The 24,116-nt window shown below is 38.0% G+C and overlaps 3 protein-coding genes across 12 annotated transcripts; 1 reads left to right on the top strand and 2 right to left on the bottom strand.

Moving 5' to 3' along the window:
- Nucleotides 1-2,427: 2,427 nt before the first annotated feature.
- Nucleotides 2,428-4,214, top strand: LOC112784437 (DNA polymerase II subunit B4). The gene is made up of 3 exons (XM_025827641.3): nt 2,428-2,745; nt 2,996-3,114; nt 3,721-4,214. Exons 1-3 carry the CDS (start codon nt 2,567-2,569, stop codon nt 3,876-3,878), a joined length of 456 nt encoding a protein of 151 aa, XP_025683426.1. The 5' UTR covers nt 2,428-2,566; the 3' UTR covers nt 3,879-4,214.
- A 10,238-nt stretch (nt 4,215-14,452) lies between these two features.
- LOC112784404 (heterogeneous nuclear ribonucleoprotein Q) lies at nt 14,453-19,122 on the bottom strand. 10 transcript variants are annotated; one of them, XM_025827622.3, is made up of 10 exons: nt 18,980-19,118; nt 18,801-18,847; nt 17,504-18,067; nt 17,294-17,410; nt 17,019-17,159; nt 16,281-16,454; nt 15,668-15,875; nt 15,411-15,574; nt 15,087-15,169; nt 14,453-14,715 (listed from the first exon to the last, which is right to left on the bottom strand). In XM_025827622.3, exons 3-10 carry the CDS (start codon nt 17,999-18,001, stop codon nt 14,556-14,558), a joined length of 1,545 nt encoding a protein of 514 aa, XP_025683407.1. In that variant the 5' UTR covers nt 18,002-18,067; nt 18,801-18,847; nt 18,980-19,118; the 3' UTR covers nt 14,453-14,555. The 10 variants fall into 10 exon arrangements, with proteins under 10 accessions (XP_025683407.1, XP_025683383.1, XP_025683389.1 ...); XM_025827598.3 differs by having other exon boundaries at nt 17,504-18,708; nt 18,980-19,062; XM_025827604.3 differs by having other exon boundaries at nt 17,504-18,615; nt 18,801-19,122.
- Nucleotides 19,123-20,554: 1,432 nt separating this feature from the next.
- Nucleotides 20,555-23,753, bottom strand: LOC112784390 (uncharacterized protein At2g27730, mitochondrial). Its single transcript, XM_025827571.2, has 4 exons — nt 23,516-23,753; nt 22,678-22,814; nt 21,843-21,881; nt 20,555-21,003 (listed from the first exon to the last, which is right to left on the bottom strand). The coding sequence occupies exons 2-4, from the start codon at nt 22,783-22,785 to the stop codon at nt 20,791-20,793; spliced, it is 360 nt and encodes a 119-aa protein (XP_025683356.1). The 5' UTR covers nt 22,786-22,814; nt 23,516-23,753; the 3' UTR covers nt 20,555-20,790.
- Nucleotides 23,754-24,116: the final 363 nt, after the last annotated feature.

Below are 24,116 nucleotides of genomic sequence, written 5' to 3'. Positions count from 1 at the left end.
TAAAAAAGGTCAATTTTTTTACTAGAATCAAACCCTAATAAAATCTAAATGTAAAAAGAAATCAATGAAAAAAGAGGCACAACCTAAGAAATTAAAGAACACAAAAAAATTTAGTGACATTTATCTTTTTTTTTAAATATCTTCTCAAAGCGTCAAAGGAAGCAGATGTAAAACTGTTAAAAAGTGAAGCAGAAGCAAAATTCTAAAAGCGAAGCAGAATTACAAAAGTAGATCGGCAACTAAAGCAGAATGACAATAACGATTAATAGAGTCATCTGAGCTGAGGGACAAAACACTGTAATGGCGAGAATGAATAATAGATATGTGGAGAGAACGAAGGACGACAAAACAATACAATGGCGAAAGGACAAACGCAAAAGAAAGGAGGAACGATGAATGAAGTACAGAACCAGTGAAGAGAGGGCAAACGCAAGGAAGAGAGGACAAACGCGAAGGAGAGGGAGTGGGTGAGAATGGAAGAATGGACAAAAGTACACAAAATTTTTTACATGGTGGACACATGTACACTCTATTTTTTTAATAAGTCATGTGTATAGACCAATATAAAGTCTATCAGTCACTTTTACCTTTTTGTTGCCTCAGTGAAAAATAATTGTCAAACTATTGAATTTGTTAAATTATAATAAAAAGAAAAAGATTTACAAGCCACAAGTCTCTTCATTCTCTTCCCTTCCCTTTCTACTTTGAACAGAACCCTAGCAAAGAATGAACAAACAATTTTTCATTGTCTTTTTTCACGGTCCTTTATTCTATGAGATTAAAAAGAAACCCTCTCTCTAAACTTTTTTCGCATCTCTCATAATAGAGATTTGCAAACCCTAAGTTACCAAAATGTCACAATCTCAACCAAACAAGAACATACTTTATGTTTGTGTGAGTGGTTGTGGTGGCTCTTCTGCTGCACCGAAGAATAAGAAGAAGTTCGACTACAACAACAGTAAGTGTTTGCATAGACTTGATACAGTAATGCTTGAGTCCGCGACAGAGTGAAACCCAAGAAGATTGTTTCTTTGTTGTTTGCTATGAAAGGTATGTGATTTTTTGTTATATTTATGATGATAAATGTTATGAATCTTATGTGAAAAGGTTAAAATTATCTTTAGATTCAAGAATGTTGAAAGTTGATTTGTGGTGTGATTATTTCATTTGGGCTGACGAAATTGTTGATGCTGGAAAAGATTTGGGAATTCAGATTCAGGAGCAGAGTGAAAAAATCAAATGAAAGTATGTAGAAAAAAGTATATAGATGGTGGAAGAAGAAATGAAGAAGCGCAGATAATTGATGGGATTAATCAAGAATTGAAGAGTATTAGCAATTAGGTTTAGTGTGTTTGGAATTGACAGGGAAGGGAAGAGAACGAAGAGATGTCATAACTTATAATTATTTTTTTATTCTAATTTAGTAAATTCAATAATTTAACAACTATTTGTTACAATGTCATCAAAAGAGCCACGTCACATAATGCACAGTGTTACTATAGCAAATAAGGTGCCACCTGGCAACAACTACGGTCGAAAAAGTTACTCAGACAACAGAAAGATAGAAATGACCAACAAACTTGATATTGGTGTATACATATGACTCATTAAAAAAATAGAGTATACATCTGTCTATCGTGTAAAAATTCATGTGTACTTTTATCCATTCTCCTGGGTAAGAATTGAAGGCATAACGCCAAAACTGAAACGGGTAAAATTAGGGTTCTTTGTGATTTGTGAAATTAATGTTGTGTGCAGCAGATTCACGGATACAAATGTGATATATAGTGATCCGATTCTATTAGAGTGCGGATCAGATTCTATTTGATTCAATCATCTTGCGGATTGAATCGTAATTTTTTTGTTGCCGAACTAATTTGTTGAATATCTGAGTTTTATTTAAGGATCTGTTGTTAATCAATGGGTTACTGTATACACAAGATGAGATTCGAACTCCCAACGCTTATTTAAACGGACGAGTGAGTTGAGCACTTTAACACCCAATTGGTTATTTTATCGTAAAAGAACAGTAATGCAAACAATATATCGAAAGCGTAAAGTATGTTGTTAACCTATGGCGGGTAAGGAACAATTCCATAAAATTAAGGGTAAAATTATTAAAGTTGTCTCTAAAATATCAGGTGACATCTAAATTAGTCATCAACAATTTCTTTTAAATCAAATTCGTTCTTCAAAAATTGCGTTATTTTTTGTTAACAATGTCAAAATTTGTCCATGTAACATATTAAATGATACTGCAATACACATGAATTTTAATTGACTATTAACATGATAAGTTTGTGAAATTAGATTAAATCAAAACATAATTAAAAAAAATACTTAAAACACTGGAATATCTCAATTTAAAATTAATTTAATATAATTTTATAAATTTATCGTATTAATAGTCAATTAGCAACTATCTAAGTGAACTAATTTGATCAATTACTCTGTAAATTAAACACACGAAAGAAAAGAAAAGAAAAACCCTAGTTGCACACCAAAAATCGAATAAGTACAGTGAAACTGCCGTAGTGAGCATATCGCTTGCAAGAGAAAGAAGAGAATGGCGGAGGAGGCGAAAGCGGTGCCGGAGGCGGAAGAGCTTCCCAGGACTATCGTGCGCCGCATCGTGAAGGATAAGATATCCCGATGCTCCGAAGACGGAGACATATCCGTCAACAAAGACGCACTTCTTGCATTCTCTGAAAGCGCCAGGATCTTTATCCACTACATTTCCGCAACGTAAATTTCTTACATTTTTACCCTATTTTTGAAACCATCTTTCTGGTGCCCTAATGAAATTTTAATTGTCTCCATTTTATTGTGATAAACATGTTAAATTTTAGTTGTGCTAATGAAATTTTACTTGATTAGTAGTAGCCGGGATAAGATTTTGGATTCTAATTGAGCGGACTTTTGTTTAGGCCTTAAAAAAAGAATATACACACACTTAGACACAACAAAATTGCTTTTATATGATGTGGTGATGCAGAGCTAATGACATTTGTAAGGAGTCAAAGAGGCAGATAGTCAATGCTGATGATATTTTCAAAGCTCTTGAAGAAACTGACTTCTCTGAGTTTATCCGCCCTCTTAAAGCTTCTCTTGAAGGTTGGTTATCAAATTGTCCAGAGCAAAACATGAGGGGACCTTTTCTTCAGAATGTAGACTTGCCATGATAATAAAGCTTTAGTTGTTCAAAATCTTCTGCAAGGTTATTGGGGTGCTTTTGTTCAAAATATCGTCATGCTCCCATTCAACATGAATACATATCATATTTGATATTATCAGGATCCTTTTCTTTTATCATATTTTCATTATTATGGATCGTTGAGATCAGTGCACATTACTCTGTCATGTTAAATTGTGAGCACGGGTTGTTATGTCCCAATCCCGTGTTGTTAATTAGTCTGTTCTTTACCATTATGCTAAACTAGCTTGATCTGCTATTTGGTGAAATTTGAGTAAAAGCAAAAACTCAGGTCAAAGCGGAGCGAGAGGAGCTGTTGTTCATTGATTCATTCACAATGAGTATATAAGATTGGATATTAGCAGTACAGCAAGTCAGTTGTTGAAAAATACAAAGAAAAAATTGATGTTTTAAATTAGAAATTGATACACTTTCAACAAAATATATGTAACTGTTTGATTTGACTAATATACTGTGTCGGTATGGCCTATTGATGATCGTAACGCTTGTTCTTCATGACCTAACAGACTTCAGGAAGAAGAATGCTGGGAAGAAAGCAGCAGTGTCAAAAGAAAAGGAAAGTGAGAAGAACAAGAAAAGGAAGGTGGAAGGGGAGCCATCTGGTAAAGTCAAATCTGATAATGGGGAGTCACCCGAGAAAGGGGATAGTGGTGATGCCGAATGAGGCCAAAGGAATGAAGGCAGTTGCATTTGTCATGACAGAGACAGGGGACTTGTTTAACATAGTATTTCATTTTGTTGTTCGGATGATATGCATGACTGCTTGATTCACGCATGCAAACTGCTCTCAGATCTGTGTCACAATTGTAGCTTATTGTTTGTAGAATACAAGAATGTTTCCCCCTTGTCCCTGTTTACTTGGTGAAAGCCTTGCTGAACTGGCATACTTTTAGAGAAAGAATGTGAACGTTGAAGACAAAATGGAAAATGCTGTGTAACAACTAACAGCACAAACCTGCCATTCAAATATGTGAAATTATGAGATGGATATTAGCAGTTACCATTTTGTTCTACCATAAGTTTAAACTATGAAGAGAATGCGATTATACTCGGATTAAATTTATGGCATTTGGCTATGGTTTATATAAATGTCAGATATAGATAAAGCATAGCAGGCTTCAAAATTCCTACTCCCTTACACGAAGTGGCATGACCTTTCATAAATTTTAAGTCCCGTATAGCGGTAATAGGTGCCGTTTGCTTCCGACTCTGCCAACTCCATGTATAGGTGCTTTCTAAATTATGATTATGATGCTAAAATTGAACTCATAACATGTAAGGTCGTGTGTTCAAATTTTATCAACTCATTTAACGATCTTGTTGAAAATATGATACGCAATTCTTATAAAAATAGATAAAGACGAGAAGTTTCCCTTAGTTTTGGTGAGATAAGAAGCCAATATTTACCACACAAAATAAGCGAAGAATTTAAGGTGTCAACTAACTTTGGAAACCTTTTTTTAAATGACAAATGACCCTGATTCTGTTCATGTTAGCTACCAAATCGACCATAGAGGTAGTACATATTCATCGTGTATGTGGATCATGAAATAGGATTTATTAAGTTAAGGATAAAATACTAATAATGTATTTGAATTATCTTTGCGTTGACAAAACCTAATTGTGATCTGTTAATAGTAAAAACGTAACGTGACTCATTTACCAATGCTAGAATTTCACTTTTGACTTTTCACATAAGAAGTTCTGTTTGCCACTTTTTTTGCCCATTGATGAAGAATATTTCAGTTCACAGATTAATAGTTGTCACGTTTTTAAATAATTTGAGAACATTTTTATTAATAACATAATTTGAAAGTATTTTTGTTAGCGAGAAAATAATTCAGACGTATTTATAGTAGTTTAACCTTAAATTAATTTTTGTACACCAATCATTAGAAATTAAAAGATTTACCAAATCATGACTGATATCATAATAATACTGTTACGGAGGGTAACCGGAGATTAATGGATTGGATGGTGTTGATTGGCCCAATCGCTTGAAAGAGGGAGCCTTCGAGTGGGTCTGTACTTCGGGGGCCTCCGTCCGACTTGCTCGTATGAGGAGAAGGGGGTGGTACCTGCAAAGACACTCCGATGCATAAGTTAGCAAGGGTGTGAGCAGGTCTAGAGAGTATTGGGACTTAGAGATACCTGAGGGGTGTCAGCGTATTTATAGTGGTGAGCCAATAACCACCGTTGGAGTAGTGCCGTATCTTTTGGGTGTTAACCGTCCTTTTATCTTAGGGAGGTTAAGATATGGCTTGATGAAGCGGTTAGAGAGATTTTAGGGGCGGTTACTCATTTGAGTGAGTGTTTATCTGCCAGCTAATCTCATGTCCGACTTCTTTAGAGTAAGTCGTGGTCAACACATACTTCTTATATGAAGGTCGGTGCTTAGCTAGGCTTAATTCTTCGGATTAGGCCTTTTATTTGGACCTGGGCCTTTATCATTGGGCCAGGGTAGGAACAGTGCCCCTACTTGAGCCCAAGATCTCTTTAGGGCTTGGGTTCAAGTATTTAATTCGGGTTCGTAGCCGACTTTCTTGGAGGAAACACGGGTTTTTAAACCGACGTGATTCTCGCGACCTTTTGTTTCTGACAGTTACGTCTATTCAAGCGTCGTGTCCGTTATAGGTGCATTTAGGGATTGATGGCTTTGGTAACGGTGCACTCTCATTAATGACTGCTCCGTTTTTACCATTATGCCCCTTAGCATGTTTATAAATACTTTCCCTCTCTTTCCTTTTTCCGTTTCTGCAATCTTTCAAACTTCTTCTTTCTTTGATCGTGCTGCATTCTTGCGTTCGGAGACTTCTGCTTCTTCCAACCTTCATTTTCGGAAAGAGGTTAGTTTCTTTTTTCTTTTTCGCGCTTTTTGTATGACTTTACTTTGTAGAGAAATAGGTTTGTGGACTTTGCTTGGTTCCTTATTCTCCTCTCTAGAGACCTTTGTTTTTGATTTTTTCTTTTTTCTTTTCTTTTTCCCTTTGTAGGTTTCCTCATTTTTCCTTAGAGAAAGAAAATGGCCTCCGTAGACTGGGTCGATGTTACTGTTCTAGGGGAGGAGCCGTTGGTTGATGCGGAGTTTATTACTCATTTTCGCACCCATCACCGGCTCTGTACTTCGGATGAGGATGAGCCTAAGTATGAATTGCTTGTCCCTGGTTCAGAGGACCGAGTTTGTCATGGGAGAGCCAACGAAACGGCTCCCCATTTCTTCTTTATGTATGAGTGCATGATCACCCGCCTGGGCGTCTTTCTACCCTTTTCAGATTTTGAGGTGTCTGTTCTGCAGCATTGTCGGGTTGCCCCTACCCAACTTCACCCCAACTCCTGGGGTTTCTTGAAAATTTATCAATTTATTAGCCATGCTCTGGATTTCCCGACTTCTCTGAAGATCTTTTTCCATCTTTTTCATATGACCAAGCCTTTTAGTGGACTGAACAATAAACAACAATGGGTTTCCTTCCGAGCCATACAAGGTCGGAGGATTTTTACCCTTTTTGATGAATCTTTTCATGACTTTAAAAATTTCTTTTTCAAAGTGCAAGCTGTAGAGGGTCATCACCCCTTTTTTCTGGATGATAATTCTTCTCCTCGCTTTCCCTTATACTGGCTGGAGGCGTCCCCTTGTGAGAAATATGCTCTGGATGACCTGGATGAAGTAGAGGCTGCCGTTGTGGGGTTCCTCCGAGAAGTGTGGGGGAGGGTCCCATATTTGGATACTAAAAAGTTTCTCCAAGGGTCTCCGGCCTTTATCCAAACACAGCTAGGTAGTTTTCTCTCGTCTGTTAGATTCCCGACTTGTTAACTGATCATTCCGACTTGATTGATTTTTTAGCTATTGTTTCTTTTTCAGAAATGGCAAAGACAAATGCTCAAGAATCTTTCCAGAGGGTCCAGGAAGCTAAAGCTAAGTCTCGCGCTCGAGCTGGTGGTGCCAGGGTTATCTCTCCTCCTCCTCCTCCTCGGAACGTTGGGACTCTTTCCAATCCCATGGTGATTTCTTCTTCAGCTCCTTCTCAGCCGCCCCCCGTCATCCGACCTTCCCCTGATCCCAAGAAGCGCAAGACTTTAGAATCTGGTTCTTCTGGTGAGGTTAAGGCGGATGCTCTTGCATTCGTCCGAAAGAATATCTATCCTCATGCTCGTATAGGCATGGATGATATGTCTGTTCGGAGCCACCTTACCACTATGATCGAGGAGAATCTTAAAGCGACGGGGGTCTGTGGCAAGCTCTTAGATATTTTCGAGAAGGCTCCTCTCAGCTCCTTAGGGTTGACCTCGAGGGTCGAGGAGCTGGAAGGAAGGCTTCGTGCATATCAAGAGCATGAGGGAGAGTTGAGGAAGGAAATTGCCAAGCTAAGGGAGGAAAGATATACCCTCCGGGAGAAAGGGAAGGTTTTGCAGGCCCAATGCAACATGGAGATGGATCTGAGGAAAACAGCACAGGCCAGCTATCAAAGCTTATTCAAAGATCTTGTGTCTGTGAAGACTGAGCTGTTGAACTCTCGGAAAGCATATGATGAGTTGGAGGACTCTATTGCTGATGGCGCCGAGGAGTCTTGGAGGATTTTTCTGGAGCAGGTCAGAGTTATTGCTCCCGACATGGATCTTTCTCCTTTACATCCTGACAAAGTTGTCATTGATGGTGCCATTGTAGATCCTCCTGCCCCCGTAATTGTTTCTGAGTCAGAGTTGAAGACTCGGAGGTAGAGGATTATTGAGTCTCCTCCTCGTTCTAAAGACGCTCCGAGTACTTCAGTGGTTCCACCGATCTCTTCATCTCCCATGGATGCTTCTGATGGCGCTCCTCCTGACTCCGGTGGTGGTGATCCGGCTTCTAAAAAATGATCTTTGGCTATTTGGGGGTCCGGCCTGTGGCCCCCCCGTTTTTAAACTCTTTATTTATTTGCTTTTGGTGATGTTGGTTGAACAATTTCTTCTGGCCTTTCCAGGCCGTAAACAAAATATTTAAAAAATACCCTTTTTTTCTAAGGGTTTTTAAGTTAACAAAATGGATACCCCTTTTTGGATAAGGGTTTAGATTACCTTATGCGTGTATGCTTTTTGGTTTTTTGAAGTCTCCTTGATCTTTTCTTGAAAACATTTCCTTTCGGCTTGTTTTTCTGAGCTTTTTGTTTAAGGACTTTTGGGACAGCCTTTAAACTTTTTCCTAGGCTTTCCAATCTCTTTTTGTTATCCCCTATACTTGACTTTGTTTTAACGAGTTCTTATGACTTAGGTTATTTTTGCGATGCGTTTTTCTTCTACTCGGTTCTTCGCTCCGATCTACGGGTCGGAGTATTTCCGAGCTTTCCTACTCGGGTTCTCATTTTCGACTTATGAGTCGGATTGTTCCCGAGTTTTTACGATCAACTCGTATAACCTCTTTACACCGACTTGTACCTCGTCGTTTTATCCTGACGACCATCTAGGTCAGTTCATGGGATTTTCACGTTTTGTCGAGCTTAAGTCGGCGCGTTTCGTAGAAAGACTTAGAGAAAATAAAAAGGATTTTATAAGAGATAAAAAAGATCTTTATTTATTGGGGAGGTACCTTCCTGCTACTAAGGGCTTTTATAGTCTATTTTCCCTTAGCCTCTACTATGATGCCTCGTTAAAAACCCTTCTTCAGAAAAAACCCTTTTGGGAAAAAATCATGAAGCTGGGAAAAGAGTACATCAGGGAGTAGAGTTCGCTTTTAACTGTAGTACCTTTTCATGTTACAAGCATGCCACGACCTTGGTAATTCAGTGCCGTTCAGGTCGGTTACTTTATAATAACCTTTTCCTAAAACTTCGCTGACTTTGTATGGTCCCTTCCAATTTGCGGCGAGCTTTCCTTCTCCTGATTTGTTGACTCCAATGTCGTTTCTGATTAAGACCAAGTCATCGGGGACAAATGTTCTTCGAATGACTTTTTTGTTGTACCTTGTAGTCATCCTTTGTTTCAATGCTGCTTCTCTTATCCGGGCATCTTCTCGAACTTCGGGGAGCAAGTCGAGCTCCTCTTTGTGTCCCTGTATGTTTCCGACCTCATCATGGAGAATTACCCTTGGGCTTTGCTCGTTGATTTCTACTGGTATCATGGCTTCTACGCCATAAACTAGTCGAAAATGTGTTTCTCCTGTGGCGGACTGGGGGGTTATCCTATAAGCCCATAGCACCTGAGGGAGCTCTTCCACCCAAGCTCCTTTTGCTTCCTGTAATCTCTTTTTTTAGCCCTGCCAGTATGATTTTTTTGGCTGCCTCGGCTTGCCCATTGGCTTGTGGGTGCTCCACCGAGGTGAACTGATGTTTGATTTTCATACTAGCTACTAAGCTTTTGAAGGTAGCGTCGGTGAATTGGGTTCCATTGTCTGTAGTAATGGAATAAGGTATTCCATATCTTGTGATGATATTTTTGTAGAGGAACCTGCGACTTCTTTGAGCGGTGATGGTGGCCAATGGTTCTGCTTCTATCCACTTTGTGAAGTAATCTATCCCCACGATCAGGTATTTGACTTGTCCTGGCGCTTGGGGAAAAGGACCTAACAAATCCATTCCCCATTTTGCAAAAGGCCATGGAGAAGTGATACTGATGAGCTCTTCTGGAGCTACGTGGAAATTTGCATGCATCTGACATGGTTGGCACTTTTTCACAAATTCTGTGGCATCCTTCTGCAAGGTTGGCCAGTAGAATCCAGCTCGGATTACTTTCCTGGCTAGTGACCTCGCTCCGAGATGGTTTCCGCAGATCCCACTGTGTACTTCCTCCAACACCTCGGCGGTCCTTGAGGTCGGTACGCATTTTAATAATGGTGTTGATATCCCCCTTCTGTAGAGGATATTTTTCACCAAGGTGTAGTGTTGTGCCTCCCTTCGGATATGTTTAGCTTCTTTTTCCTCTTTAGGGAGGATGTCGAATTTCATATATTCGACTAGGGGGTTCATCCATCCGAGGTCTAGAACGACTACCTCAAGTGCTTCTTGCTTATCTTCTATTTTTGTTACTGAGGGTTCCTGGAGGGTTTCTTGAATCAAGCTTCTGTTGTTCCCTCCAGGTTTGGTGCTTGCTAACTTGGATAGGGCATCCGCTCTGCTATTTAGATCCCGAGTTATGTGTTTGACCTCGGTTTCTGCAAAGCGCCCAAGGTGTTCCAAAGTTTTTTCCAAGTACCTCTTCATATTAGGGTCTTTTGCCTGATATTCTCCGCTCATCTGGGAGGTTACCACCTGTGAGTCGCTACATATCATCACCTTTGTGGCACCGACTTCTTCTGCCAACTTTAGTCCGGCGATCAAGGCTTCATATTCTGCCTGATTATTTGAAGCCGGAAATTCAAATTTTAAGGAAACCGCTATCTGGGTTCCTCTTTCATCTACCAATATTATGCCTGCGCCGCTTCCCGTTTTGTTGGAGGATCCGTCTACATAGAGTTCCCATGTAGTCGGCTTTTCCTCTTGATCCCCTGCGTATTCTGCCACGAAGTCGGCGAGGCACTGGGCTTTAATTGCTGTCCGAGTTTCATATCTCAAATCGAACTCGGAGAGCTTTATTGCCCATTGAACCATTCTCCCTGTAACATCCGTCTTTTGGAAGATTTGCTTCATGGGTTGGTTCGTACGGACTCTTATTGTGTGAGCTTGAAAGTAAGGTCGTAGCCTTCGTGAGGCTATTACTAAGGAGTAGGCAAACTTTTCTAGTTTGTGGTACCTTAGTTCAGGGCCTTGTAGAACTTTATTGATAAAGTAAACTGGGTGCTGTCCGACCTCGTCTTCTTTTATCAGGGCTGAGGAGACAGCCTTGTTCGCTACGGATAAGTACAGGACGAGGTCTTTCCCAGGTACTGGCTCATACATCGGGATTTGATTATATCCCGAGTAGGCGTCCATGAATGATAAGTATTGGTACCCCGAACTGGAATCCACTAGGGTATCAATACTTGGTAGGGGATAAGGGTCCTTAGGACATGCCTTATTTAGGTCGGTATAGTCGACACACATTCTCTATTTGCCATTCTGTTTTTTGACTAGCACTACATTGGCTAGCCATGTTGGGTACTTGACCTCTCTGATAAAGCCGGCTTCCAAGAGTGCCTGTACTTGCTCTTCTACTATTAGGGCTCATTCTGGGCCGAGCTTGCGTCTTCTTTGTTGTACAGGTCGGGACCCTGGATAAACCGAGAGCTTGTGGGACATGAGCTCGGGGTCAATCCCAGGCATGTCAGAGGCCTTCCAGGCGAAGAGGTCGGAATTATCTCTTAGGAGTTTAGCCAACTCTTGTTTTAGAGTTTCCCCTAGGTTGGCTCCTATATAAGTGTTTTTTCCTTCCTCGTTACCGACCTGTATCTCCTCGGTTTTTCCTCCCGGTTGTGGTCGCAGCTCTTCTCTGGCTCTTGTACCGCCGAGCTCTATTGTGTGAACTTCTCTGTTCTTTCCCTTCAGATTTAGGCTTTCATTGTAGCATTTCCTCGCCTATTTTTGATCTCCCCTCACCGTTGCTATTCCCGCTGAGGTCGGGAATTTCATGCAGAGGTGGGGAGTGGATACCACCGCTCCGAGCCGATTAAGGGTAGTTCTGCCGATTAAAGCATTATAAGCTGACCCCACATCAATGACTATGAAGTCTATGCTCAGAGTCTTTGATTTTTCCCCTTTTCCAAAAGTGGTGTGAAGGGGCAAAAATCCTAGTGGTTTTATTGGCGTGTCCCCTAATCTGTATAGGGTGTCGGGATAGGCTCTTAGCTCTCTCTCATCTAACCCTATCTTGTCGAAAGCAGGCTTGAAAAGAATGTCCGCCGAGCTTCCTTGGTCTACTAGGGTTCTGTGGAGATGGGCATTTGCTAGGATCATAGTTATTACCACTGGATCATCGTGTCCAGGGATTATTCCTTGCCCATCTTCTTTTGTGAATGAAATGGTGGGAAGGTCGGGTGTCTCCTCCCCGACCTAGTAGACTCTTTTGAGATGTCTTTTGCGAAAGGATTTGGTAAGTCCCCCTCCTGCAAATCCCCCTGAGATCATGTGGATATGCCTCTCTGGAGTCTGCGGTGGTGGGTCTCTTCTATCCATATCATCTCGCTTTCTTTTTCCATGACTGTCCGACCTTTCTATGAGATATCTATCAAGCCGACCTTCTCTAGCCAGCTTTTCTATCACATTCTTGAGGTCGTAGCAGTCGTTTGTAGAGTGACCATATATTTTATGATACTCGCAGTAATCGCTGTGGCTCCCCCCTTTTTTATTTTTAATGGGTCTAGGGGGTGGCAATCTTTCAGTGTTGCAAATCTCTCTGTATACATCCACTATAGAAACTTTCAGGGGAGTATAAGAGTGATATTTCCTTGGCCTCTCGAGACCGAGTTCTTCCTTTTTCTTGGTTTCCCTTTCCCTCTCTTTTGTTGAGGGAGGGGCCCCAGGTCGCCAGCTCAGGTATCTTAATTTGGCATTTTCCTCCATATTGATGTACTTTTCAACTCTTTCTTGTACATCACTTAGAGAAACGGGGTGTCTTTTAGATATGGACTGTGAGAAGGGACCTTCTCTGAGTCCATTGACTAACCCCATTATGACTGCCTCTGTGGGCAGGTCTTGGATCTCCAAACATGCTTTGTTGAACCTTTCCATATAGGCTCGTAAAGGTTCTCCGACTTCCTGTTTTATTCCCAGGAGGCTCGGTGCATGTTTCACTTTGTCTTTCTGGATTGAGAACCTCATCAGAAACTTCCTTGAGAGGTCTTCAAAGCTAGTAACCGACCTCGGGGGGAGGCTATCGAACCATTTCATGGCTGCTTTTGATAGAGTGGTCGGAAAAGCTTTGCATCGCGTAGCGTCGGAAGCATCGGCTAGGTACATCTGACTTTTGAAGTTACTCAGGTGGTGCTTTGGATCCGTGGTTCCATCGTAAAGGTCCATGTCAGGGCTTTTAAAGTTCCTCGAAACTTTTGCTCTCATTATGTCCTCGCTAAAAAGATCATTTCCACCTAAAGGTAGTTCTTCTTGTTCATCACGGGAGTTACGACCTTTGAGGGAGGATTCTAACTTTAAGAGTTTACTTTCCAACTCTTTTCGTCATTCCATCTCCTCTTTTAGACTCTTTTCAGTTTCTTTTTGCCGCTCCCGCTCTTGTTCTAGCTGTTCCAGGCGGCTGTGGACTAATCCCATGAGTTCAGTTACGTGGGATGGTCCTCCTTTTTCTAACTCGCGCCCTTCTGAGGAGTTTACCTTCGGGTTTTTTACCCCAGAGGTGCCCTCTCTATGCTGATTGTCAACTTCCTGGTGGAGGGCGAGGTCCACATCGTTATTGCCTGTGTCCAGATTCTCTTGTTCAGAATCTGTCTCCACATGGCCTTCTTCGTGGGATCTGTCCGCCATCGATGGATGATCTCTCGGGTCCCCGGCAACGGCGCCAATGTTACGGTGGGTAACCGGAGATTAATGGATTGGATGGTGTTGATTGGCCCAATCGCTTGAAAGAGGGAGCCTTCGAGTGGGTCTGCACTTCGGGGGCCTCCGTCCGACTTGCTCGTATGAGGAGAAGGGGGTGGTACCTGCAAAGACACTCCGATGCCTAAGTTAACAAGGGTGTGAGCAGGTCTAGAGAGTATTGGGACTTAGAGATACCTGAGGGGTGTCATCGTATTTATAGTGGTGAGCCAATAACCACCGTTGGAGTAGTGCCGTATCTTTTGGGTGTTAACCGTCCCTTTATCTTAGGGAGGTTAAGATATGGCTTGATGAAGCGGTTAGAGAGATTTTAGGGGTGGTTACTCATTTGAGTGAGTGTTTATCTGCCAGCTAATCTCATGTCCGACTTTTTTAGAGTAAGTCGTGGTCAACACCGACTTCTTATATGAAGGTCGGTGCTTAGCTAGGCTTAATTCTTCTGATTAGGCCTTTTATTTGGACCTGGGCCTTTATCATTGGGCCATGGTAGGAACAAATACGAAGTCACTCAACATGATTTGGCACATTCTTAGATTTCTATTTGTTGACGGTGCATAATTGTAATGCCAAGACTACATAAATTGAACACATTAAATGCTTGCCGTAAACAATTATGCAAATATCATTCCATTTTTTACTTATAGCCTTCGGTTGTAGCTCTAGATGATTTACATTTTACGCTTCCAATATTCTACATGTGTAGGATTGTGTATTTTATATTTTAAAATTATCTTCCTTAGATTATTTAACATAATAAAACTTCCAATTCAGGTTCTAAACGGCCTAACATGATAAGTAAGATTGAATCTACAGGATAAACTATTCAATTATAAAAAAATTGCTTAACAAACTTCACTAAATTTGAACGAAATTCTTAAGGTACGAAGGAGAATACACATTTAAAAGACCAACTAATATGGGCGGTATCTATGCCCCTGGCTACTATTATTATTGTGCCTTCCTTTACTTGAACTGCTAGCATTCCTGCTGCTACTCCCACCACCACCACCCCAGCCACCTCTCTGAAAGAAGGGTGGTGTTCGTGAGTGCACTCCCCGACCTGGTTGTTGCCTGAAAAAGGAAACAAAATTGCTTTAGACCCCAGGCAAATTAGTCCCTGAAAGTCAATTTTTAACATAATAATATTTAGTTATTCAAATAGTTAGCCTTTCATACATTAATCTTTTGAATAGCAATGTGCATCCAATTTTCACGTTAAGGGGTTAATTAATGTGTCCAATGAATATCTTTTAATGATTAGAGTGGATACATTTAATCTTTTAATGACTAAAATGTTAGAATCTTTCAGGAAATATTTGCTCTAATTATTGATATAAAGCATCATTGTAAAGTTTAAATGCCAATCTACCAAATGTTTTATATTAAGGTAACATGTCATGCAGGTAATATACATATCAAGCAACAGTTGGCTTTTCACTTACAAGACATATCCAATCCGACCGTCGGCCAGAAGCATAGGCATCATGGAAATTTCAGCAGGAGCACCCCTTCCATACATTGAGGGCTGCAAAAGATGAACCCCAGTCATCAAGACGAATTGATTTGAATGTTGTAACAAGTCAAAGACATATAAGGAATAAACTTGTGGGTCTGATATAAATTATTCCTTTTGATGTTTAAAATATATCGGAACATGCAAAAGAGGTAGGCAATGCAATAAGCTTTAGATTCTTTCTAAGTTAGCAGAGGGTAACTTCCTGTTTGGAGAAGAGTTAATAATATAATGATAACAAACATGCACACACCATCTGTGCAAAACCTGGGGAACCATATCCCGCGCCAAGGGCACCAACCAAACCGTAACCAACATGTGGGGAATAGCTTGGAAGCAATCCTGGCTTCTGCAAGTTTGATCCTCCAGACTTTTGATCAGCCTGTGGCTTTGCTAGAGAGCAGTTCAAAATTTGACCTGATATTTACAAAAAGCTTATTTAATATTGGCCAGTGTTTACAACCTCACATAAATAGTTAGGAAAATGGGAAAAATTGATGCGTATGTCACCTTCTAATTCATATCTTTCAGTGTTTTTTAGTGCTTTCATAGCACTTGACCTCTCTGCAAAATGTACAAAACCTATTCTATTCTTTTCCTGCCCAGACTTTGGTGGTGGAAGAACCACCTTTGTGATCTTCCCATGGTGTTCAAAAAGCTTCTTCATCTGCTCCTGAGTTACATTCCTAGGCAAGTTCTTCACATATACTGCCCTCACCTGTTCATATATGCTTAAGATCTCACTAAATGCAATTTGTATTGAGCACTGGGCAGAGGATTAAACTGTTAAAATATGATAGAAACCAACTACAAGTTACGAAAGTTATCTAAATGAAAAAATTTCAAGGAGTGAGAGAGAAAGATGAGGAGAATCAGGGAAATGAAATTAGAATAAACAGGAAATGCCTGTTGTTTCCTAGCTGCTGAGTTATCCTGTAGTGAGTGCATGGAAGGAATTGTGAGTGATACAAGGTAAATGGCCCCTAATGTATATGCTCAGGGATTGAAAAGCATTGTTATATTATTCTTTCCCTTCTCGTCTGTTTTTTGTACTCTTTGGTTCTCGTCAAAGTAACCATAACTATCACTTGAGTGTAAAAACACAAGTTATAAGAGTCCAGACCTGAGATGAAGCAGAGGAATCAGCATTTTTAGGGTCAGCCCAGCTCACCGTTGGAGCATTGTCACCTAGCTTAAATGTTGAGCTCATCATCTTTTGTCTTGAATATTCAGCACATGCATGATTATAATAGTCAATAAAAGCAAATCCACGGTTATTTTTAGTGTTCTTCATATCCTGAAATGAAAATTGAACCAAAAGTAAACAAATGTTAAAAAGAAAACCAAAATATTGGCTTTATGTTCTGCAGCTGCGATGCAACAAATGAAGTTTAGGAAACCTGTGATTTTTAAAAGGTTAATTACTCAGTTAGTCCCTATAGTTTCACTAAATTTTTAATTGGATCATTATAGTTTAAAAGTTTGTAATCAGGTCCCTATATTAGATAAAAATTTGTAATTAAGTCCCTACCGTGTTTTTTTTTTCATAAGAAAAATAATAATCTTAAATATTTGCTTTTAGAATATTTCACAGTTCATTCTATATCAAACACACACACAAAAATATTCCAAAAAGAATTTGTATTTTCTAACAAAAAAAAAGTTTGAAAAGACCTAATTAAAATTTTTTATCTAATATAGAGACTCAATTACAAACTTTTAAACTATAAAGACCTAATTAAAAATTGGAGTCTGAAACTATTAAGACTAGCAAAGTAATTAAACTTAAAAAAAAAACTAAAAAACTAAAAAACTTTATGATGATATAGGCATACCTCTAACACAACAACATAATATATACCTTGACTAGTTCTAAACCAGTAACTCCAGGTGCAACATCAGATACAACCTTCCTGAGATCTTCATCACCCCAGTTTCTGGGAACATTGCCAATAAAAAGACGGTGTTTTGCTTGAGCAGTTGAACATTTTATTTTTCTACCCTGAGAAATTCATCTTTGGTATACTCAGGCATTGAAATCACAAAATTGCATTAAAAGAACATAATTTTCTGCATTAGTTATGAGGAGAAATTGCATAGTATATAGTTCATACTGATTTAAAAATATAATATTACCTTAAATGCTTTACTGTTCAGCTCCTTGATGGCTTTAGAAGCCAATTCCACACTTTTAAATGTCACAAAACCAAATCCCTTATTCTCAGAAGAATCTTTTCCTTTCATTACACGAACCTGTTCTCACCAATCCTAAAGTTAGCAGGTGATACTGTATATTTGTATCCATATATAAAAAAAACAAAAAAAAAAAAGATATCACAGGCTTACCTCTGCAACTTCCCCAATAGACTCACAAAATGCTTTCAAATCCTCAGTCGAGGCATCAAGTGGAATATCACCAATATATACTTCAGACCCATGAGGAGGAAGAGATAGAAGATCAGCATGCTTTTTCTTCTCATCCTTATCTTCTGCCTTGCTACTGTTTTGCATGCTATTATCTTCTTCCATTTCTTCAACCTCTTCCACCTCCTCCGGATCCTCTTCCTCCTTTTCCTCCTCCACCACCTCAACCTCCTCCGGATCCTCTTCCTCCTCTTCCTCCTCCACCACCTCAACCTCCTCCGGATCCTCTTCCTCTTCTTCCACCTCTTCTATTTCTTCCACTTCCTCTTCTTCTTCTACTTCTTCATATTCAATTTCTTCTTCCATTGTTTCCTCAGCATCATTTGCATCATCAAAATCGATCTTTTCATCAGATTCAGCTGGATTTTCAGGCTCGGATGGCTTAGCAACTGATGAAGAATTTGCCTTTCCCCGTGGCATCTTATTAAACTAAGTAAACAAGCTTGTGAGGCAACTGTGAAGAAGGCATAGAGGCCAAAAGAATTCCTGGGAAGAAGTATGCACATATCGAATGGAGGAAACAAAATGAAAGACCAAAAACGAGTTGTGGCGAATGAATCTCAGAAGGAAACCCATGCAATGAGAATAAGAATTAGCAGGCCGCAATGTGAAAGACTTTTACCAAAGGGACAATGACAACATAATTTAGCAGCATTGACAGGCAAGTACAATAAATGAAATAAGACTTGCAAAATGAAACAACAAAGGTGGTGGAACAGAATTGAATCTGTAACCCAAATGGGTACAGGTTTAAAAGGGATAGTGGATGAGCTCAAGGCCCTTGTATAACATAAAGTCAAATGAAGCAAAGCCCCTCAAGAAAAATCCAGAATTGCAGGCATGAAAGCAGAACAAACTATGTTTACAAGTAGCGAGAGTCCAACAAGTTTGATTACATATTACGAGTCAAATCAGGCATTAAAGGGGATGAGATAGCAGAACAGAAGGAGAATCACGAAGCCTACACAAGTGTTCCAATCCCAATCTCAGTAAAAATAATAGCACATAGCAGTTTTACTAATCTGTGCACGCTCCTGCCACAAATTTACATACAAGTTCTGAGATAATGATGGTGTCACAGTTGTACTCTTCTACTACCTTAAATTACATAATAAATTTCAGAAAACCTAAAAAAGAAATAGGACAAAATAAATTAACCAGTTCAATTAATCCGTGTACGCGCGCACGAGAACAGAGAAAGAGAGAGAAAAAAAAAAACCTGTATGGGGGGAGAAGAATGAAGCTATAGGATCCAAATTGGAGGAGCTGAAATGAAGCTAAATGAAAGCAAAATACTATCGGTTATGGATCTCCCCCCCCCCCCCCCCCAAAAAAAAAGGAAGCAAAATTGTAGCTTTAATTAGACAAGTAACGAGAATGGAAAAACGGTTAACGAACCCTAGATTCGAGTGCCCCACTCACTGATTCTCACAAACACCAATGTTTGTGCCGCCGCAACTTGAAAACTGCCGGATTATTATTCTTTTGACATTAGGAATGAAATAATTCGTGAAGACCGAAGACAGGCCAGCGAATCAGGGGTATTAGGTTAAATCAACTAGATCTATATTTAAAATCTGTTTTAAAATATGATTACTTTAAGAAGTGTTTTAACTTTTAAAAATATTTTTCAAGATGTTAAATAATTTTCAAGATGTTTTAAAAATAATTAAGCAATGTTTTAAAAACATTTAAAATATGAGTAATTAATCATATTTTAAATTGATGCCATTTTAAAGTTTCAATGCAAAAGTTAAACTTTTTTTGTTTTGTTAGGGTATTTGTTAAGAATGTATATACAAAAAAGTTTTATACTAAAAAAAAATTGAAATATCAATGATATTAAATACATAAATAATTATATTCTCTAAAAAACAAATCATTTGCAGCTTTGTATATTTAATATGGGCGCTTGTTGTTAAATCCAAATTTTATATCTTTTTTTATTTTCATCATTATCATTTATTTTATTATTGGTAGTTGCTTGTTAACTAAAAAAAAAATTATTATTATTATTATTATTATTACTTAAGATAGAGACTCCAACTCACAATCTCTTAGATGAGTATGGAGAGACTAAAAAAATATTATTTATTATCACATATTTAAGTGACTAGATAAATGATATATGAATTTCTCTTTTTACTTAATATTATAGTCATCATATCTGTTTTATAGGAAATCTAGATTACTCAATTATTTTTATAATCATCCCAAAAAAAACCTAATCCGATAGTAATAGAATGAATGTAATATCATTTATGAAAAATTTGCTCTATTATTAATGTATTTAAATATAATTGCATTTCTTTTTATCAAATTTGATGACATGGCCAAATGCTCTCTGGAAAGAGAAACAATTGTATATTTAATAATAATTATAATAATAAATAAATCCTATTTCATTAATTTATAGATAGCGGAATGTTAGAGAAAAAAAACAAATAATATTCAAAAATATAAATTAAAAATATGTTATTAGACTATTAAATAAAAAATATTAAATTAATAACTAAAAGTACTAGTAAAAAATAATAAATTTTGTTCTTGAGCTTTTCTCTTATAAATACAATAATACATGAATGGAGGATGAAAGGCATCCCATCCATCCTATCCAAATATTTTAGGACGAATGCAATAATTTGCCTAAATATATAGCGACTAAAGAGCATAGGGGCAGAGTGATTCTGCTGTTTATTGGTTTCTCAGTGATTCTAAATATATATTATCATAGTAATAGGTGTGGTGTTATAGATACATATAGAAAGGGTGTGATGTCACTACTGAGAAACACAGATTGATAACATGTAGTCTAACTAACCTATTAACTAACTTGACTTCACAGTCTTCATATGTTATCGCAATTATCTCATAATTCGACCTCCCTCTCGCTCCATTTGAGCAACTAGCTAGAAGCATCAGTTTAATATATATCACATACTTTTGGATCACAATCTCAACATGCCAACGAGAGGCAAAGAAAATGATTAACCGCATGACATTTGAAAAACTATGAGAATCAATTTCGATGTTCCTCATGCTAATAGAATCAAGCATATAGGGATTACAATGAAACATCAGAAGAAATAAAAAAACACAATGGTAATTGTATGATGCAACAAAAACTGTGTGTTTGGTCATTTATTTCTGTGCAACTGCTGCAACCGGAAGGTCCAAAACCAAAATCAGAACATACACCATTGAAATCTTCAATCCTGCACCTCTGGCTTTTTTGCAGTGCCCTTGAGGTACCAACCCAAACCACTAAGAAATGTTATTGTACCTGCCACAACTGCATAATTCCGGTACTTGTCAGTTGAAACCTTTTCAGCTGATGCATCTGTATGTGCTGAGCCACTGGGCTTGGCATCAGGTACTGAACCCCCTGAGCCTGTGGCTGGCTTGGCTTCTGATTGAGGTCCCTTCATTAGAATAGAAAGTTTACTACTAAGTTTGAAGCTCATACTGAAACATAAATTTTATACTCAAATGGAAAGAAGTTGCTAGCAAGCAAGATACAGAAATAGAAAATAACACAATGCATGTACAAACACGAAGTGGCTGAGTAACCAAAATTGCATGTCCTTCACTTGTTCAGAGACACAGCCATGGGCAGAATTAAATGGTAAAAACTTTCACCTTAAGTTTTAAGCTTTAAAAGTACAAGGCACAAATATTAATTGACAAGAAAAGGGGAAAGGAAGCAGCATGACTGAAAATCATTCTCATAGCAAAATGATTATATGGAATTATGGCTTAATTATTAAGGGCCTGTCTATGTGCATTAATCTAAATTATCTTAAGTATACATTCTGGTGCATCGAATGCAAGACACTGGATGAGTAGATCAATTATGGGATTGTTCCAACATCAACCCGTTTCAACTTGGCAAGTCAGTCAGCCAACACTGATACTGCAACCTTTGTCCTCTTGAAATCAAACACCACTAAAAGAAAAGGTGAATGGTAAATCTACTTGTAATATAATCAGAGTCTACAATGATCATATTTCTTTTTTGGATATCAAATGGGCTGCAGAGCACATTAACTATTTGTGTATAAGCAGTGTACACTTTTAAATGAAACAGATACATTATATATCCAACGTCAGCAAACTAGAAGCAGAAAACTGAGTCGAGGACCTAAGGCAATAAATAAAAATCCATTTAATTTTGCTAAATATTTTCAACAAGCTTATCATGTACTTTACTGAGATTTTAACAGAAAAAAGAAAAACAAGAGTGCAGAATTTGAGGACATACCTTGCGAGCAAGCTTCTCCAACTTCTCTTGCTCAGCTTTCTGAATTATTAAAATAAGTAAGCACACTACACATATGCTATCAACAAGAAAAAACATAAACCAACTAATACAAACTCTAATTATGAGAGCTAGCAGCTCGCATCTTTCTCTGCAGTAATTGAGTGGACAAGAAAGAAAAAATATGGATGAGGCTTCTACTTTTATATTTATGACAATGAGTACTTGAAGATCCTGAACAATAATCTGTTTTCAGGTGAGTGCTAAACTAAAACTGAAGATTATCTAAGCACACAAGTGAAAATATAAATCACATCATTTTGTTAGAACACAGACAACATTGTATGTCCCTGCCAATCTGAATGAATTATATAAATATAAAAAAAGGACAGCCCAATGCACAAGTAACCCACGTTAACGCAAGGTCCAAGGAAGGGTCGCACCCAAAGGATGTAATGTACGTGTCCCAACTTGATAATTACATTAGTGGCTATTTTCACATCTTGAACCCGTGACCTTGAGGTCACATAGAGACAACTCAACCGTTGCTCCAAGGCTCCCTTCTGGATGAATTATATAAATGATTACAAAAAATTAATCAAAGAAAATTTAAAACAATTGAATTTTGATTGTTATTAAAGGAAAATATTACTTCAAGTTAACATTCTTCAACACTGCAAAGAAGGGCTTCGCCAGCATAACTGATCATCACATGTCCTTAAAACTTCCTATTTTATCAAATTTATAACAGCATCTTCAAACAAATTTGGCAGTCCCTAGCAGGATAAAATTAAAACAATTGAGCAGCACACTATGCTATAGCAGCTTCTCAAGTTACCTTAAAGTATGCATTTTCAGCGGCCTTCTCCTCCTCACTGAGTATTTTTCCAGAGCCGCTGCTAAATAGCCTTCTAGATGCATTTCTTGCAGCCACCCGCATTGCCATAGCAGTTAGTTTTTTTCAAGTCCCAATCTCTAAAAATCAGAAAACAAATAGCAAGCTTACTTGTTATACATACAAGAGTTACAGCATTTAACAGAGTCAAGAAACCAAAGTTCTATACTCCATACGCCAAACATTTCAGCTACGAAAAGGCCAATAGTTTCAAAGGCTTGATAAAACAATGAGTAGGCAAACACAAAGAAGTAGATAGGGAAAAATCTCAAGTCTTAAAAGGTTTCATACTAATTATGTAACCCGAAAAAGCTCTAAAAGTGTAGCACTAACCTACATATATGAAAATCTCTTTTTCTTTTTCCACATATTTTAGATTTCCCTTGTGGTTATATATTCGGAATAATCCTCACTCATGAATTAGCATAAATATCCTGCTGCAGGTATTACCATTTCGTATTTTAAGGATGAATTAACAAGAATAGCCTAGACAAATTCGAAGCGTCGTACATGTAAAGAACGACCTAAACGAAGAAGAAATTCCGATAAGAATATGAGCTACTTAAGAAAGTGAAATTCGATGATTGAATCAATGAATGAAAGATACGAAAAACGTGAACCCTAAATTTAGCATTGCATTTCTTGGGAAACATGTTAAGAGGAAGATTCGCGACAACTCAAATATCCTATGGATCCGAAATGGAATGAAAATGAATCGAAATGCTTTTCAATGAGAATGAGAACGAAGAAGGAATGAGTTCAGGGAAGAGTAGCAAGTTACCTCAGTCTCGAGAAAAATTTGGCAGTTGGAACAAAGGCGTGAGTAGTTGCTGTTGGCAATTGCTATTGGAACAGGAGTACAGGTTAAGACTTGAGGGTATAAATACGGTGCCGTTTAGGAACTTCCGATGTTTCATTCCAGTATTCAACAAATAAATGCTTCGATTTGGGGTTCACTTGTAACCGTAACTTGATTATCTGTTCAAAATTTTATTATATTGATTTTGGATTTGATAGGTAATTAGGCGAAATCGGATCATATCCGATTAAATACAATCTTAATTAAATTGGATATTAATTTTAGGATCGAAAAATGTGAACTAATCTAATTATTCCATTAGTTTAATATTAATTTAAAAATAAATAAATTTTAATAAAATATATAAATCTTTATTTTTTAACTTAAAAAGTTTTTTAAATTATGATAATTATTTAAATTTAAATTGATGATATAGTATCTTTTATTATTATTATTTTTCAATTTTTGTATGAATTTTATTTTTAATTGGATACTCAATTATCGAACTAACATAATTCGAATTTAATTGGTTAGAATTTACTTATAAATAATCTTAAAATTATACCAATTTAAACCTTTTAAA

The sequence above is a fragment of the Arachis hypogaea genome, chromosome 3 (genome assembly GCF_003086295.3).
Source record: "Arachis hypogaea cultivar Tifrunner chromosome 3, arahy.Tifrunner.gnm2.J5K5, whole genome shotgun sequence".
In the NCBI taxonomy this organism is placed as follows: Eukaryota; Viridiplantae; Streptophyta; class Magnoliopsida; order Fabales; family Fabaceae; genus Arachis; species Arachis hypogaea.
Note: the sequence above shows the minus strand (reverse complement) of the source record. Positions and strands in the feature narration are given on the sequence as shown.

Bases quoted from the DNA above. Each gene is read 5' to 3' on its own strand.
- LOC112784404 (XM_025827604.3), bottom strand. From the start codon at position 18,001: ATGCCACGGGGAAAGGCAAATTCTTCATCAGTTGCTAAGCCATCCGAG. The intron at 16,455-17,018 runs GTATATATTATG...TTTTCATTTCAG, and splicing joins CTGGTTTAGAACTAGTCAAG to GATATGAAGAACACTAAAAA. The intron at 15,575-15,667 runs GTGACATACGCA...TGTAAATATCAG, and splicing joins TGAAAGATATGAATTAGAAG to GTCAAATTTTGAACTGCTCT.
- LOC112784390 (XM_025827571.2), bottom strand. From the start codon at position 22,785: ATGGCAATGCGGGTGGCTGCAAGAAATGCATCTAGAAGGCTATTTAGC. The intron at 21,882-22,677 runs GTAACTTGAGAA...TTAATAATTCAG, and splicing joins CTGAAAATGCATACTTTAAG to AAAGCTGAGCAAGAGAAGTT. The intron at 21,004-21,842 runs GTATGTCCTCAA...ATTCTAATGAAG, and splicing joins TGGAGAAGCTTGCTCGCAAG to GGACCTCAATCAGAAGCCAA.
- LOC112784437 (XM_025827641.3), top strand. From the start codon at position 2,567: ATGGCGGAGGAGGCGAAAGCGGTGCCGGAGGCGGAAGAGCTTCCCAGG. The intron at 2,746-2,995 runs GTAAATTTCTTA...GTGGTGATGCAG, and splicing joins ATCCACTACATTTCCGCAAC to AGCTAATGACATTTGTAAGG. The intron at 3,115-3,720 runs GTTGGTTATCAA...ATGACCTAACAG, and splicing joins TCTTAAAGCTTCTCTTGAAG to ACTTCAGGAAGAAGAATGCT.